General features: G+C 37.8%; 1 protein-coding gene across 3 annotated transcripts in view; it reads left to right on the top strand.

Annotated features, from left to right (window-relative positions):
* Positions 1-14365, top strand: part of PARG (poly(ADP-ribose) glycohydrolase) — a 98816-nt gene that overhangs the window by 60743 nt on the left and 23708 nt on the right. For all 3 annotated transcript variants that reach the window (XM_080926856.1, XM_080926855.1, XM_080926857.1), the window contains exons 12-13: positions 587-662; positions 2876-3023. In XM_080926856.1, the coding sequence (XP_080782982.1) occupies positions 587-662; positions 2876-3023 (224 nt within the window). The remainder of the gene's footprint in view (positions 1-586; positions 663-2875; positions 3024-14365) is intronic.

Below are 14365 nucleotides of genomic sequence, written 5' to 3'. Positions count from 1 at the left end.
CTTAAGTCTTTTTATTCAATAAGCAGTTGGGGGAGCTATTGAAATCTACTAAGGAAAAAAATGTCATCTTCAAATGTTGTTTATGCAATGAAATTATCAACCTGAAATATAACAGGCCAATATCTCAGTAGCTATAGTTTATGAAAGAAAAAAAATTGTGCTGAGTACTTAGTTACACTCACTAGGTTTATCCATCGATAGTATTAATACAAAAATTCTCCTGATCAGAATCCTACTGGCACCTCTCTCTAAAGCACTAGTTATCCAACTACTGAAAACAGAGCCCATTTAATAACCTGGCAGGTCATTGTCAGATTTTCTATATTTGCAAACGCTAGCATAAAATTTCATTTTTGTATCTTGAAAATTTTTTGTTAATATCATGTAGGGGAGAATAATATTCTGCCTCATTTTAATGCTTATATGCATGCTCTAGTGAAAAATGGGAGGACCAACCCAAGGAATGTTAACGTTTAGTTCTGACTTTAGATTTGGATGTTTTCCTTTGTTTGCTTCTTTTATAGTTGTTTGTATTTTCAGATTTATGTCTTGTGCATTTTCTAAGAAAATACTTTCTACATTGTAGATGTGAAAAACCCCTGACACGCTTACATGTCACTTACGAGGGTACCATAGAAGGCAACGGCCGAGGCATGCTCCAGGTAGGTTAATATCACAAGGATGTGTACATTAAGATTCGTCTTAATAGGTTTCCAACAGTAAACGAAATTTGAAAACCTGTTTGTCTCCCGAATTGATTTAATGCAAAAAGGTATAGAGAAAAAAGAACAGATCACTTTGACATCTGCTGTTTGCCCATGTATGCTCATGTGCCTCTCACAGAAGCTTTTGACAGAAAATCCTAAGGTCTGGACATCAGTCCTCTTGGTTCCGACATTGATTGTGGACTGACAGAGGATGAAGTTCCTAGGGTATGGTCTTGACAAGCTGTCAGCAGGCAATTTTGTTCTTTTTCTTTAGACTTGTTTTTGCCCTAAATCATGCCTAGTTTGAGATGTTTTTATGCCACCAAAAGCCTTGTTTGGGTGTAGGAGGCAGACAGACATCTAAGACTGATTGATAAACCTGTTTTTTTTTTTTTTTTCCCATATAGAACACTTTCAAAGCACATGTAGCTATTTGTACTGTTTTTTCCCTGTTGAAGAGCAAGTAATCCTGTCTATCCCTTCATCTTTGCTGTGAAATCTTCACTATCATCCCCTTTTCCAAAACCTGAGAGAAATAATAACAGTGTCACAAGCCTGTAATCCTAACATTGGAGCAGCGGAGGCAAAAGCTTAATGAGTTCATGTCATACATTCCAAAGTAACTGAAGAGGCATATTCTTTCTAGAACAATTTTTCATGTAGACATATTTATGCATAACATCTGAAAAGAAACACACACATCTTTATATTTAAAATTTTAATTAGTCATATAATTTTTCAGTGTACTTAAAAATTGTTCCAAGTGAATATTGCTTTCTGCTGCATTTCCTTCTTTATGCAGTTCTTTCCTACATAAAGTCTTGGGTAAAATGAGGAAGGCATAATGTATCTAAGAATTAAGCAAAGCTAATGCTAGTTAGCACCACAGGAATGCTGACCTCTCATTACAGAACAATTCAACAAGAAATCATTCACCAACAGTCAGAGTTGAGACTCTTCTCACTTGCCTCAGTGTATTACAGTTGGACTATGGGGCCTTGGTAGGTGAAAAGACTGCTATAAAGGCTCCTAGCACTATTAATTGCTCTTTCTACCCATGCCACCTCTCCCCAGGAGACCAGGGAGTATTGTATTGTGGTGCTCCGAACGCTCGTTAGGCAACGCATGAATTATGTTATATTGAATGGCAACAACAAAACCTCTGTAAGGAGTATTATCATTTCTCTCTTTTCATTAAGTCACAATCAGAAACTGAGTAATCTGAACAAGTACCTTTAAAATAAAAGACTTAGAAAATGGCTCGCCACAAGTAAAGAAACACTCATGTGCTTGTATTTGTGTACTAGAGCAGGTTTCTCACCTGTTACCGAAAGCCCTTTATTAAGAACTTTCCTAAGCACTAGAAGCTTTAGGTTTTCTTTTTCTTTTTCTTTCTTTCTTTCTTTCTTTTTTTTTTTTTAAGCTCTTGCCTTAACAGTGCATTTCTGTGCTCACCTTTCAAGTAATAACTGTCTTTGGTCTTTTTGTCAAAGAGTGAACAATAACGTCATGTGGTATATTTTTACAAGTATTATCGAGTGTAAGTTTGGTAGATTGTATATTTTTATTTCAGTTATGAACCCAATTCAGTAAAAGTCAAGTTATGTTGATCTCAAACCCCATTTGTATTCATAGAAATATTACAATGATGGACATGTGCTTAGTTTTTCATTTCTCAAATGCTATCTATTTCATTTCTGAAATTACTAGGTTCCTCCTCTTTCCTGTATTCTACCACAGCCCTACAGTTTCTCAGTAGATATCTAGTTAAACTCTTTGCTGTTAGTTTTATGTTCTTTCAGTGTATTCTCAAAACTAAAATAGTGCTCTGAGTTTTCTTAAACACTAGTCTAATTTGCTAAACAAATTTTTCCTAGACTACCCTATCATTCTCTATAACCCCCAGTGTGATGTCCTCTATGTTGCAGGAATAACGGGGAGGCTGTTTACAATCCTCAAGCAGTTGTTCACACGGTCAATATTCCGTGTCCACTCAGCCTGTCAGCCAACTCAGGATTGGATGCTGCTTCCGCTTGTAAAATTGCTTTGTCTCCGCTGTGCTCAGAATTTCATGGAAAAGAAAAAGATTTGGTCCCATAGAGTATATATTTCTTTGTCATGTATGTAGGTGTTCAGACATTGTTTAGACATTACATTTTCTCCAATAGGTGGATTTTGCAAATCGTTTTGTTGGAGGTGGTGTGACTGGTGCAGGACTTGTACAAGAAGAAATCCGATTTTTAATCAATCCTGAGTTAATTGTTTCGAGACTCTTCACTGAGGTGCTGGATCACAATGAGTGTCTTATTATCACAGGTTAGTGTGTGTGTTTACACAGTGGGGTAGTTTTTCCTTGTCTTGAATCTCTGCCAAGAAGATTAAAAGCTATGGGCATTATACCCAATATTTTATTTTTATTACAGTTTTTAAAAATTGTGTGTGGGGGGTTGTTGGCTTGCATACACAGCTCATGTGGAGGTCAGAGGAGAACTTGGGGGTGTTGGTTCTCTCTTCCTACCAAATGGATTCCAGGGTTGAATCATGTCATGAGCTTGACACTCTATTCACTTAGCCATCTTGCTGGTCCTAGACCAAGTAGTTTAAATTTATTATCTATATTTGTTATCTTTTTCATTGTTGTTACCTCATTTTCTTAAAATGTCTTGAGTAGTAATACACTTTATCCCCATCTTTTATATTTTGACATATCAAAGTGCACCTTTCATTTGAGTAACTAAAAGAGCATACCTATAGGAAGCCAAACGTTTCCTCGGTTACTGGTGCTTTTTTTTTTTTTTTTTTAATCCTATAGAACTGAATTTTCTTTTCTGTTGTTGCTTTGAGATTAATATAGGAAACCATAGTTATGGAAAAATTTGGGTTGTTGTTATAAAAAGTCTTCTATAACTTATATCAGATGTACATGAAACTAGATTCCATGCAGAGAGAGGTGCATGGTAAAGTCTAGAGTGAGCTGCACTCTTGGCCTCTGGAATTTGCAGGAAATCTTGAAGAGTATATTGAATTTTCCCATTTGTTTTGCTCTCAGGAATCTTTGTATTTTACAGTTTTATTATGATTCTCTGGGTATGGATCTGATTTTACTTTACTTGGCATTCATTGAGCTTCTGGAATGCTTAGATTTATTTTGTCATCAAATTTATTAAATTTGTGGTTATTGTGTTTTTATTTAATGTTGTATTTGTTTGTGTATATGCGTGTGTGTGAGTGTGTCTGTGTGCATGTGTGTGTGTAAGGGCCTATTTACATGTATGTGTGCTCACATGTGTGTGGAGGCTAGAGGACAATCTCAGACACTGCTGTCCTCAGGACACTATCTGTCCCTTCCCAACAGTCTTGCACTGATCCGGGGCTCACTCCTTAGGTTAGGCTGACAGCACACCTCTGGAGATCCCCTTGTCAGTGCCTTGTCAGCCATGGGCTTGCACCATACCACCATTTATACTTGGGTTCTTGGATCAGACTCAGAATCCCTATCTACTGAGCTCTTTACAGGCTGAGCAAACCGTAGCCCCAGGGCCCTTATGTCTTAAGATACTCTTTCTGCCCTTTCTTTCCTCTCCAAATGGTATACATGTTGGTACACTTGATGTTTGTACTAGTCTCTGGGTCCCTGTTCATTTTCTTCATCATTAATTTTTTTTTCTTCCTCAGATTCAATTGACTTTTGGTCAGATTTAATTGACTTTTGGTTGATTTGCTGATTTATTTACCTGTAATGTGCTCTAAAATTCTTCCAGTGAATTTTTTATTTCGGTTATTCTACTTTTCAATTCTAGAATTTCTTTCAATAGTTTGTCTCTATATTAGTGTGTCATTTTAAAGAATTTTTAGTGAATTTATTTATCTATCCATCCATCTATTGTGTTTGCATACATGGTACATGCCATGGTGTCATTTGGAGATCAGAGAACAACTTTCAGGAGTCAATTTTCTACTTTCACTGTGGGTTGTGAGGATCAAACTCAAGTTGTAGGATTGATGGCATGTGCTAACAATCTTGTGGCCCTAATACATCTGTGTGAGGATTACGTTCCCATACTTACATACTAGCTTTCCTAAGTACTAACACATGGGGTTTTGTTTTATTTTGTCTTGTTTCAATTCTTTCAACCTATTTAAAATAACTGACTTGTGTTTTTATACCAAGTCCAGCATCAGTTTGCTGATTGACTGTTGACTATTTTATTTCTAGATATGGGGCAACTATCTTATTCTTTACATGTGACTGTGATTCTCTGTTGTAGTTGATGATGATATCTGAACATTTTAAATAATACAGCAACCCTAGAAATTGGATTCCCTCTATCGGAGTTATTGTCGTTGACCTGTATTGTTTACTTTATCTCTTCTTAGACAAGTTCTGAAGCGTGTACAGCTTGTTGAGTGTTGTCACTAAGGCTTTTGTTCATTTTATTAGTGGTTAGCTAATGACTGTGCAGATTTCTTAAGTGACTGGAATAAGTAAGTCTCCTGCTTGGCTGAGGTGCTCTGTGTGCATGCATGCCTGGCATCATTACCCTTCCACCAGGTCATTGAAGACCCTGTTTAACCTTAACTTCCTACTTGCAAAGACTCACAGTTGGTCAGTGGGAAAAGTTGAAGGCCTTCTCTTGGTTTTCTGGGCATTTGTATCACACTGTGTTCTGCATTCCCAGAAATATGCTAAAAATTTTCTAAGCTCCTTGTTAGCATCTTGCTGTCAGCTTTCCTTGGAGATTTTAGTTAATCTCCTACTTGCCCCATTGGTGCCTCCTACCTCAGCAGTCTCTATGGTAAGCAGGAACCTGTGCTGTTCTTCTCTAATGCTTGGAGACTAGGCTTCTTACACTGGGCAAGCTCCAGGTTTGTGAAGTCAAGACAGCTTTTACATGAGATCTCCCCAGGGGAAAGGCCTAATGACTGTTCTCAGAAAAAAAGTGGGACTTTGAAGGAGCTTCAGCATTCTTTCATCTTCCCTGGTGGCTGCTGGGTTGCTGACTTCTACAGTAGTTACTGTTTTAAAATTATCTTGCTACTTTATAACTGGCTTCACATCAGACATTTTTACCTCCATGATCTAATGGTTTCGTGAGGTGAGGCAAACAGCAAAATTTATTTATTTTATATGGAAATAAAGATTAGAACCTTAGCAAAAGAATTTCTCCTTAGATTCCTAGATTGTTACTTCAAGTTAATAAAATGAAGAATTTCTTCTAGAATTCTGACATTGCCTCCACAACTTATTGAATTGGAAAGGCCCTTTCATTGTCAGCATTGTCTCAGCTCCTGTACTGCTTGTCTCTGGAGTTGTTGATTGCCTTGTAGGTACATAAAATGGATGAGATTGGGAAGTTACTGGGGGAGGTGAGCACACACAAATCACAGAAGGGACAGTGAGGGAAGGACTGCTGAGTGCCCGTTGTTGGCAAACTAAACTTGCCTTATGCTCTTTTCATGAACTCTGGACACGGAGGCTGTTACTATTCCTATCCCTTACATATACTGATGACAATTTTTAACAGTTTTCATTTTGTTAGGATTTAAATAGAAAACTTATGACAAAATAGCCCATCCGTTTTGGAGAAGAATTTATATCCTTTAAGGGGTGGGGGGGGAGTTGTGATCAGGATGTAAAGTAAATAAATTATTTAAAAATTGATTAATAAACCTTGGTAAATGCTAAGCATTTAAATTCAATATATTTACTTATGGCAAACTTATTCTTATGGTAGAAAAATAATCTTATCTGCCACTAATGTTGCAATAAGTAAGGGATATCACTTTCCCTGGGTACATTAGAAGGAAAATATTAGCATGGTCTCTCTCTTGCCCTCTTGCCTCCACACCCTTCTTCTGCTTAAGATAGCTTGTTCCCAACCACAAAAGGGTCACTCTGGAACTGTCAGTGACCTTTGACTTACCTGTAGCTATTGTAAAATGAATGGAAATTTGTAGATTTGTGACTTCCCTTCAGATTTGTGATGACCTCAAGCTAAGGACATTTGGGGTGACTTTTAACTCAGCATTTTCCCCCACATGCACTTAACTTTATTACAGTGCTTCCTAATTAATATCTGTGATGTGATGTTCCCTTAATGGAAATGGCCGTTTCATCATCTATTTGTATCTGGACTTCTGCCATCTCCCTCCTTAGACTCTTAACTATGCACTGTAATTTATCTGCCTGATCAATTCCATTCCTTCAGTGATGCGGCTAAGCTCAGTGACCTAATGGCTGTGACTGTGCTGCCTGAATCTGTAGAAGAGTTTGGAGAAATTGGAAGTAAATTAAATTTGTCGTCATTGTGGGAGATCTGGTTGCTATCAGACTTTTAAATGAATATGAAACAGGTCATGCAAATAGGCACATACTTTTGTTCAGACAGTGTTTTTTTTTTTTTTTTTTTTTTTTTTTTGCTGTGTGATTCACCCTATAGTAGCTATAAGTTACAGTATAGAAGGACTAAAAGAATTAAACATCTAGAATACAGCTTCAGTATCAAGTGTTAAGGGGCTCTACAGGCTTCTCTTCTTGGTTCTGTTTGTTGAGCACATAAAGCAGATAGATGTCCACACATACCTACAGATGAAACTTGGTCAGCAGAAGAGGCGTTAATTTACTGATGGAGAATCTCAGTTCAATTAGAGTTTTTCTGAGTGTTTAGAGATCAAATGTTTTTATGCTGGTTATCTTTACAAAATATTTATTAGCTGTGAAGGCTGAAGGCAAGAGTGTTTGTTGCATCTGCTCCACAATCACAGCTGTCAGCGGTGCTGAATGGAGTAGAGTAGGTGCTGTTCATGTAAACTCCCTGAATGACAAGTAGACTTTGTTAGTATCCTGATATTTTCCCAAGTTCACTGTAAGCTTGTGTTAATAGTAAGAGAAACTAGAAACATTTCTTCCTAAGTCTCAAGCTCATATACTGCCATGAGCTCTTGATAGGATCTTTCCTTAAGTGAAGTATGTTTGGTCTGCGAGTCTGTCCCAAGGCAGACTGACTCACTAATTCAGAAGCTTTTGTCTTCATGACTCTTCTCAGTGTTTGCTTTTATATTTCCATTATGGCTTATTAATAAATTTGAATTTGAAATACATTAAAAGCATTCATTTTTCAAAAGACAGTGATATAAGTATGTAAGTTGTCTACTTAGAAAACCCAAGGTTTAATTTGCTTAGAGCCAGAAGGAAGCATTCATTTCCCTGATGCAGAGGAAATAAAATACCCTGATTTCTCTTTGGAGAGAAGCTAACATTGTCCTCTCTTTAGTTAGAAACATAACAATTGCTATTTAAAGTTTTCAACTATTTTGCTTCCAAAAGACAAAATGTGTTTGTATAATTATAAGGTCATAATAGGCATCCTTTTGCTGCTGTTGTTGATATGAACAGGAAACGTGAGCCTTTCTACTTCTAGGCAGATAACATAAACAGGAGCGTTCCTGAAAACACTCAGGGAAGATCAGAGTTGGTTTTGTTTCCTCTACTGCTTTGCAAAGTTAAGTTCATTGACATGGTTTTGAAGGAGTTTTAATTTGTCTTACTTCGTTTTCTAAGTGATTCATGGGGTTAAAAAAATGAGCACTGTTAATAACCCTGAGTTTCAAATGACCAAGTGACCAGTGATGATTCACTTGTGGGTCCCATGTTTCCTATTGTCAGTTGGTGCTTTTCACCACACTGTGCTACCTGTGAAGATGTGGCTTTCTCTTCTGAGACATTGTCTCACGCTTCATCAAGGCTGCTCTCAAACTCCCAGCAGTGTCTTTGCCTCTGCCTGGCTGCAAGTGAGAGCTCCTAAAGAGCCTGTTATGTATCCCTGTAGAGTACTTCTGAACGTACTGTTTTAACTTCAGTTAGTGTGGTGCTCTCTGTCTCCCTCACTTTATGTGTGCTCTGTGGATGTTGAACAGTCAAGAGCATCCAGCTATACTTACAGGTCCAGGAAGGCTCTGCACAAGAAATAGCAAGGACATTAGAATTATTTTCTTGGTTTATAGAATTAAAAAATCTCTAAGTAAACTTATGGGAATTAAGATATAAATTACTTTAAAATTATTTTGAAAGGTGGCATACTAAACAATAAATTAGAAACTATAGTATTTAACCTTTATTATGGGAAATTATAAATTATATAACAAAAACAGAGTTTTGATAATGTTGCATACATATGCCTTTTTTTTGCATGCATATGACGTATTTGGAAGAAACTCCAAACTTACTCAGTTATCACAAGAAAAATATATTGAATTTTCAACCGGGGTGGGGAGTAGGGTCTTACTTTGTAACTCAGGCTGCTCTTGAACTTAGGATCCTTGTGCCTCAACTTCCTGAGTTAGGATTACAGGTGCATGTCATCATACCCAGCTTTTCACACTCTTTGTAAAAACTTACCAGCTTACCTCTTTTCTTCTCCATTTTTTCCCCTCAAATATTTAGATTAGTGAGTCCACCTACTGAGGATCGTGTTTGGGGGTGTGTCGTAGCTCTGTGCTTTCTACTAAGTAGCATCCACACTCCTCTGTGTGTGCTCCCGGGCTCTGTGCTATTTCCTAAGTAACATCCGCTGTTCTGTATTAAGCACCACTGGGCTTATATCACCCTGTTCATTTACTTTTAGACTGTTTACACTCCTCCCTTCACCTTCTTCCTTTGTTTCTTTTCATTTTCTTGTTTGTTTGTTTTTAGAAAGAGTCTCATTGTAGATTAGGTAGCCTCAGATTTGTGGTGATCCCCAACCTCCACATGAGACACTATGCCAGGCTTATTTTTAAGTTTATTATGGGTTTTGTTAGCTCAGCCCAGTCTCTGTGTAGTTAAACACTGAATTCATGTGTTGCTATAAAGATACTTTGTAGATGTGATTAAAAGTCCACAGTAGTTTAGTTAAGAGTTAAGAAGGGACATTATTTGCCTCACTTTGTGAGGGCCTATTTCAATCATTTAAGAGATAGACTTCCCAGAAGAAATCCTCTTGTGAGCAGTAGCTGCTGCCCATGTCTGAAAATCCCAGCCTGCTTGTTAAACCTGTTTATTTAGCTTCCACAGTTGTGTCGGCCAAGTCCTTGTAGTGAATCTCTTTATATGAATCTTATTGTTTCTGTTTCTGGGGTTGGCCTATGACTGATATGCAACTCTTGTGAGTAAACCTGCTATGAGCATTCCTCTGAGCAGTTTTTCTTTGCATTATTCTTATTTCATGTGTTTGTGTGCTTCACCGGAATCCATGTCTGTACACCACTTGTAAGCCTGACCTTGCAGTGGCCAGGAGAGGGCATCGGGTCCCCTAGAACTGGGGTTTAAAGATGCCCTGTGAATGTTAGGAATTGAATTTGAGTCCTCTGGAAAAACAGACAGGAACTGTCTCTGAGGCCCCTTTTGTATAATTTTTATCGGTACACATTTTTATTTTCCATTGGTAAATACCCACAAGTGAAATTACCAGATCAAAATGTTCATGTTTAATTTATAAAAAATTACCAGTCTATTTTTCAAAATCATTGTACCACGTTTTTTCACCAATAGTGTGAAATTTCTGCTTGTTTTATTTCCTTCTCAGCCCTTAGTGTGGCCTTTTCATTGTTTGCCCAGTTGGTTGTGTCTGTTTGCTCTTTCTGTTATTGTTTGAGACAGGGTCTTACTTTGTAACTCTGACTGGCCTGGAATTCAGAAAACCCACCTGCCTCAGCTTCACAAGTACAAGGATTAACACTCTGTGCTACCACACCTGGCCTTTATTGTGGCCATTTCTATTTTAGCCATATATTGAGATTTATTATGGCATCTCACTGTGGGTTTTTTTTTTACTTTTATTTTCCTTTATTGGATATTTTTAAATTTACATTTCAAATGTTATCCCCTTTCCCGGTTTCCCCTCAGGAGACCCTCATTTTATCCCCCTTTTCTCTGCTTCTATGAGAGTGCTCCCCCACTCACCCAGTCTTTCCTACCTCCCCACCCTAGCATTCCCCTACACTGAGACATCAAGCCTTCCCAGGACCAAGGTTCTCATTGATGCCCAACAAAGCATCCACTGCTACACATGCAGCTAGAGCCATGGGTTGCTCCATGTGTACTCTTTGGAGGTTTAGTCCCTGGGAGCTCTGGGGTGTCTGGTTGGTTGATATTGTTATTCTTCCTATGGGGTTGCAAACCCCATCAGCTCCTTCAGTCTTTTCTCTAACTCCTCCATTGGGGACCCTGCTCTAGTCCAATGGTTGGTTGGCTGTGAGCATTCACCTCTGTATTTGTCAAACTCTTGCAGAGCCTCTCAGGCCTGATACAGTCCTATCAGGCTCCTGTCAGCATGCACTTCTTGGCATCTGCAATACTGTCTGGGTTTGGTGACTGTATCTGGGATGGATCCCCAGGTGGGACAGTCTCTGGCCTTTCCTTCAGTCTCTGCTCCACACTTTGTCTCTGTATTCCCTCCTGTGAATATTTTGTCTACCCTTCTTTTTTTTAAAAAAATTTATTTATTATATATTAAGTACACTGTAGCTGTCTTCAGACACACCAGAAGAGGGCATCAGATCTAATTCAGATGGTTATGAGCCACAATGTGGTTGCTGGGAATTGAACTCAGGATCTCTGGAAGATCAGTCAGTGCTGTTCTTAACTACTGAGCCATTTGTCCAACCCCTTCTAAGAAGGACTGAAGCATCTACATTTTGGTCTTCCTTCTTCTTGAGCCTCATGTAGTCTGTGAATTGTATCTTGGGTATTCAGAGCTTTTGGGCTCATATCTACTTATCAGTGAGTGCATGCCATGTGTGTTCTTTTGTGATTGGGTTACTTTACTCAGGATGATATTTTCCAGTTCTATCCATTTGCCTAAAAATTTCATGAAGTCGTTGATTTTAATAGCTTGAGTAGTACTCCATCGTGTAAATGTACCACATTTTTCTGTATCCATTACTTTGTTGAAGGACATCTGGGTTCTTTCCAGCTTCTGGCTATTATAAATGAGGTTGTTATGAACATAGTGGAGCATGTGTTTTTGTTGTATGTTAGAGCATCTTTTGGGTATATGCCCAGGAGATGTATAGCTGGGTCATCAGGTAGTAAGTACTATGTCCAATTTTCTGAGGAACTGCCAGACTGATTTCCAGAGTGGTTGTACCAGCTTGCAATCCTACCAACAATGGAGGAGTGTTTCTCTTTCTCCATATCCTCACCAGCATCTGCTGTCACCTGAGTTTTTGATCTTAGCCATTCTGACTGATGTGAGGTGGAATCCCAGGGTTGTTTAGATTTGCATTTCCCTAATGAATAAGGATGTTGAACATTTCTTTTAGGTGCTTTGCAAGCATTTGATATTCCTCAGTTGAGAATTCTTTGTTTAGCTCTGTACCCCATTTTTAATGGGGTTATTATTTGATTCTCTGGAGTCTAACTTCTTGAGTTCTTTGTATATATTGGATACTAGCCCTTTATCAATGTAGGATTGGCAAAGATCTTTTCTCATTCTGTTGGTTTCCATTTTGTCCTAATGACAGTGTCATTTGCCTTACAGAAGCTTTGCAATTTTATAAGGTCCCATTTGTCAATCTTGATCTTAGAACATAAGCCATTGGTGTTCTGTTCAGGTAATTTTCCCCTATGCCCATGAGTTCGAGGCTCTTTTCTACTTTCTCTTGTAGTAGTTTGAATGTATCTGGTTTTTTGTGGAGGTCCTTGATTCACTTGGACTTTGTAGAAGGCTATAAGAACGGATTGATTTGCATTCTTGTACAGACTGACCTCCAGTTGAACCAGCAGCACTTGTTGAAAATGATGCCCTTTTCCCACTAGATGGTTTTAGCGCCTTTATCAAAGATCAAGTGACCATAAGTGTGGGTTCATTTTTAGAACATAACCAAGCTTATGGGACACAATGAAGGCAGTGCTAAAAGGTAAACTCATAGCTCTGAGTGCCTCCAAAAAGAAACTGGAGAGAGCATACACTAGCAGCTTGACTACACACCTGAAAGCTCTATAACAAAAAGAAGCAAATAAACCCAAGAGGGGTAGACAGCAGGAAATAATCAAACTCAGGCTGAAATTAACCAAGTAGAAACAAAAAAACCAAAGTCAAATCAACAAAACCAGGAGCTGGTTCTTTGAGAAAATCAACTAGATAAACCCTTAGCCAGACTAACCAGAGAGGGCACAAAGATAGTATCCAGATTAACAAAATTAGAAATGGAAAGGGAGACATCACAGCAGAAACTGAGGAAATTTCAAAAATCATCAGGTCCTACTACAAAAGCCTATACTCAACAAAACTGGAAAATCTGGATAAAATGTACAATTTTCTAGACAGATATACCAGGTACCAAAGTTAAATTAGGATCAGATAAGCCATCAAAATAGTCTCATAACCCCTAAAGAAATAAAAGCAGTCATTAAAAGTCTCCAACCCCCCAAAAAAACCAAGAACAACAACAACAAAAACAAACAACAAACAGGACCAGATGGGTGTAGTACAGGATTCTATCAGACCTTCAAGGAAGACCTAATACCAGTACTCTTCAAACTATTCCACAAAATAGAAACAAAGGAAAGACTACCCAATTCGTTTTATGAGGCCAAAATTACACTTATACATACCTAAACCACACAAAGACTCAGCAGAGAAAGAAAACTTCAGATCAATTTGCCTTATGAATATCAATGCAAAAATATTCAATAAAATTCTTGCAAACCAAATCCAAGAACACATCAAAATGCTCATTCATTATGATCAAGTGTGGTTCACCCCAGGGATGCAGGGATGGGTCAATATATGGAAATTCATAATCCACCATATAAAACTCAAAAAAAAAAAAACCAAAATACACATTTGTCAAATGCTTTCTCAGCATTTGACAAAATTCAACACCCTTTCACTGTGGTTTTAATGTGATTGTTAATGTTAAGCATTATTTCAGAAGATGTTAGCCAACTGTATACTTTTCATAATAGGTATAAGTTCATGATTTCTGATTAGTTTTGTAAATTGAGTTGTGGTTTTACTTATTTCGTGTTTATTTTTCTTCTCTGGGGTCTAAACCTGGGGCTTTCCACCTACTGGAAAGGGCTCTATTTCTACACTCTACTTTCTTCAGAACCACTTGTTTTTATTACCAATGTTTGAGACTTCTTTAGTATTCTGGAATAAGTCCTTGTCAGATACCTGTCATGTAAATGTCTTTCCTCTATGCCTGCTTTCCCTAAAAGTGTTTTATTGACAGTAACTTGAATTGTGATCCTGTTTAGTTTTTATATCATTTATAAGTCTTACAGTCACTGCTTTTTTTCTATCTAGTTCAAGAAATCTTTGGCTAAATACATACAATGAAGCTGTTCTCCTATATAGGTTTGTTTTTGTTTTAAGTTTTTTTTTTTGAGATTGTCTCTTATACTCCAGTTTGAACTCCTGATGTCCAAGCCTTCACTTTCCAAGTGCTGAGAGCAGGAATGTCCTCATCTTCCAGTTTTATGTTTATGTCTATCCTCTGTCCCAAATGTTTATTCATGATGTAGCTGTTGCGGTCTGCATTTTTATATGAATCATTGTTTTGTTCCAACAATATTTGAGAGGGACCTGTCTTTTCTTATTCTAGTTAATTGTTCTGTGGCTTCCATTTGTTTCATAGGTCTTTCCCACATCTTTTTATTTTTTTGGCTGAGA

This window comes from Micromys minutus (assembly GCF_963924665.1).
Source record: "Micromys minutus genome assembly, chromosome: 12".
NCBI lineage: Eukaryota > Metazoa > Chordata > Mammalia > Rodentia > Muridae > Micromys > Micromys minutus.
This window is presented reverse-complemented; position numbering and strand designations above follow the sequence as displayed.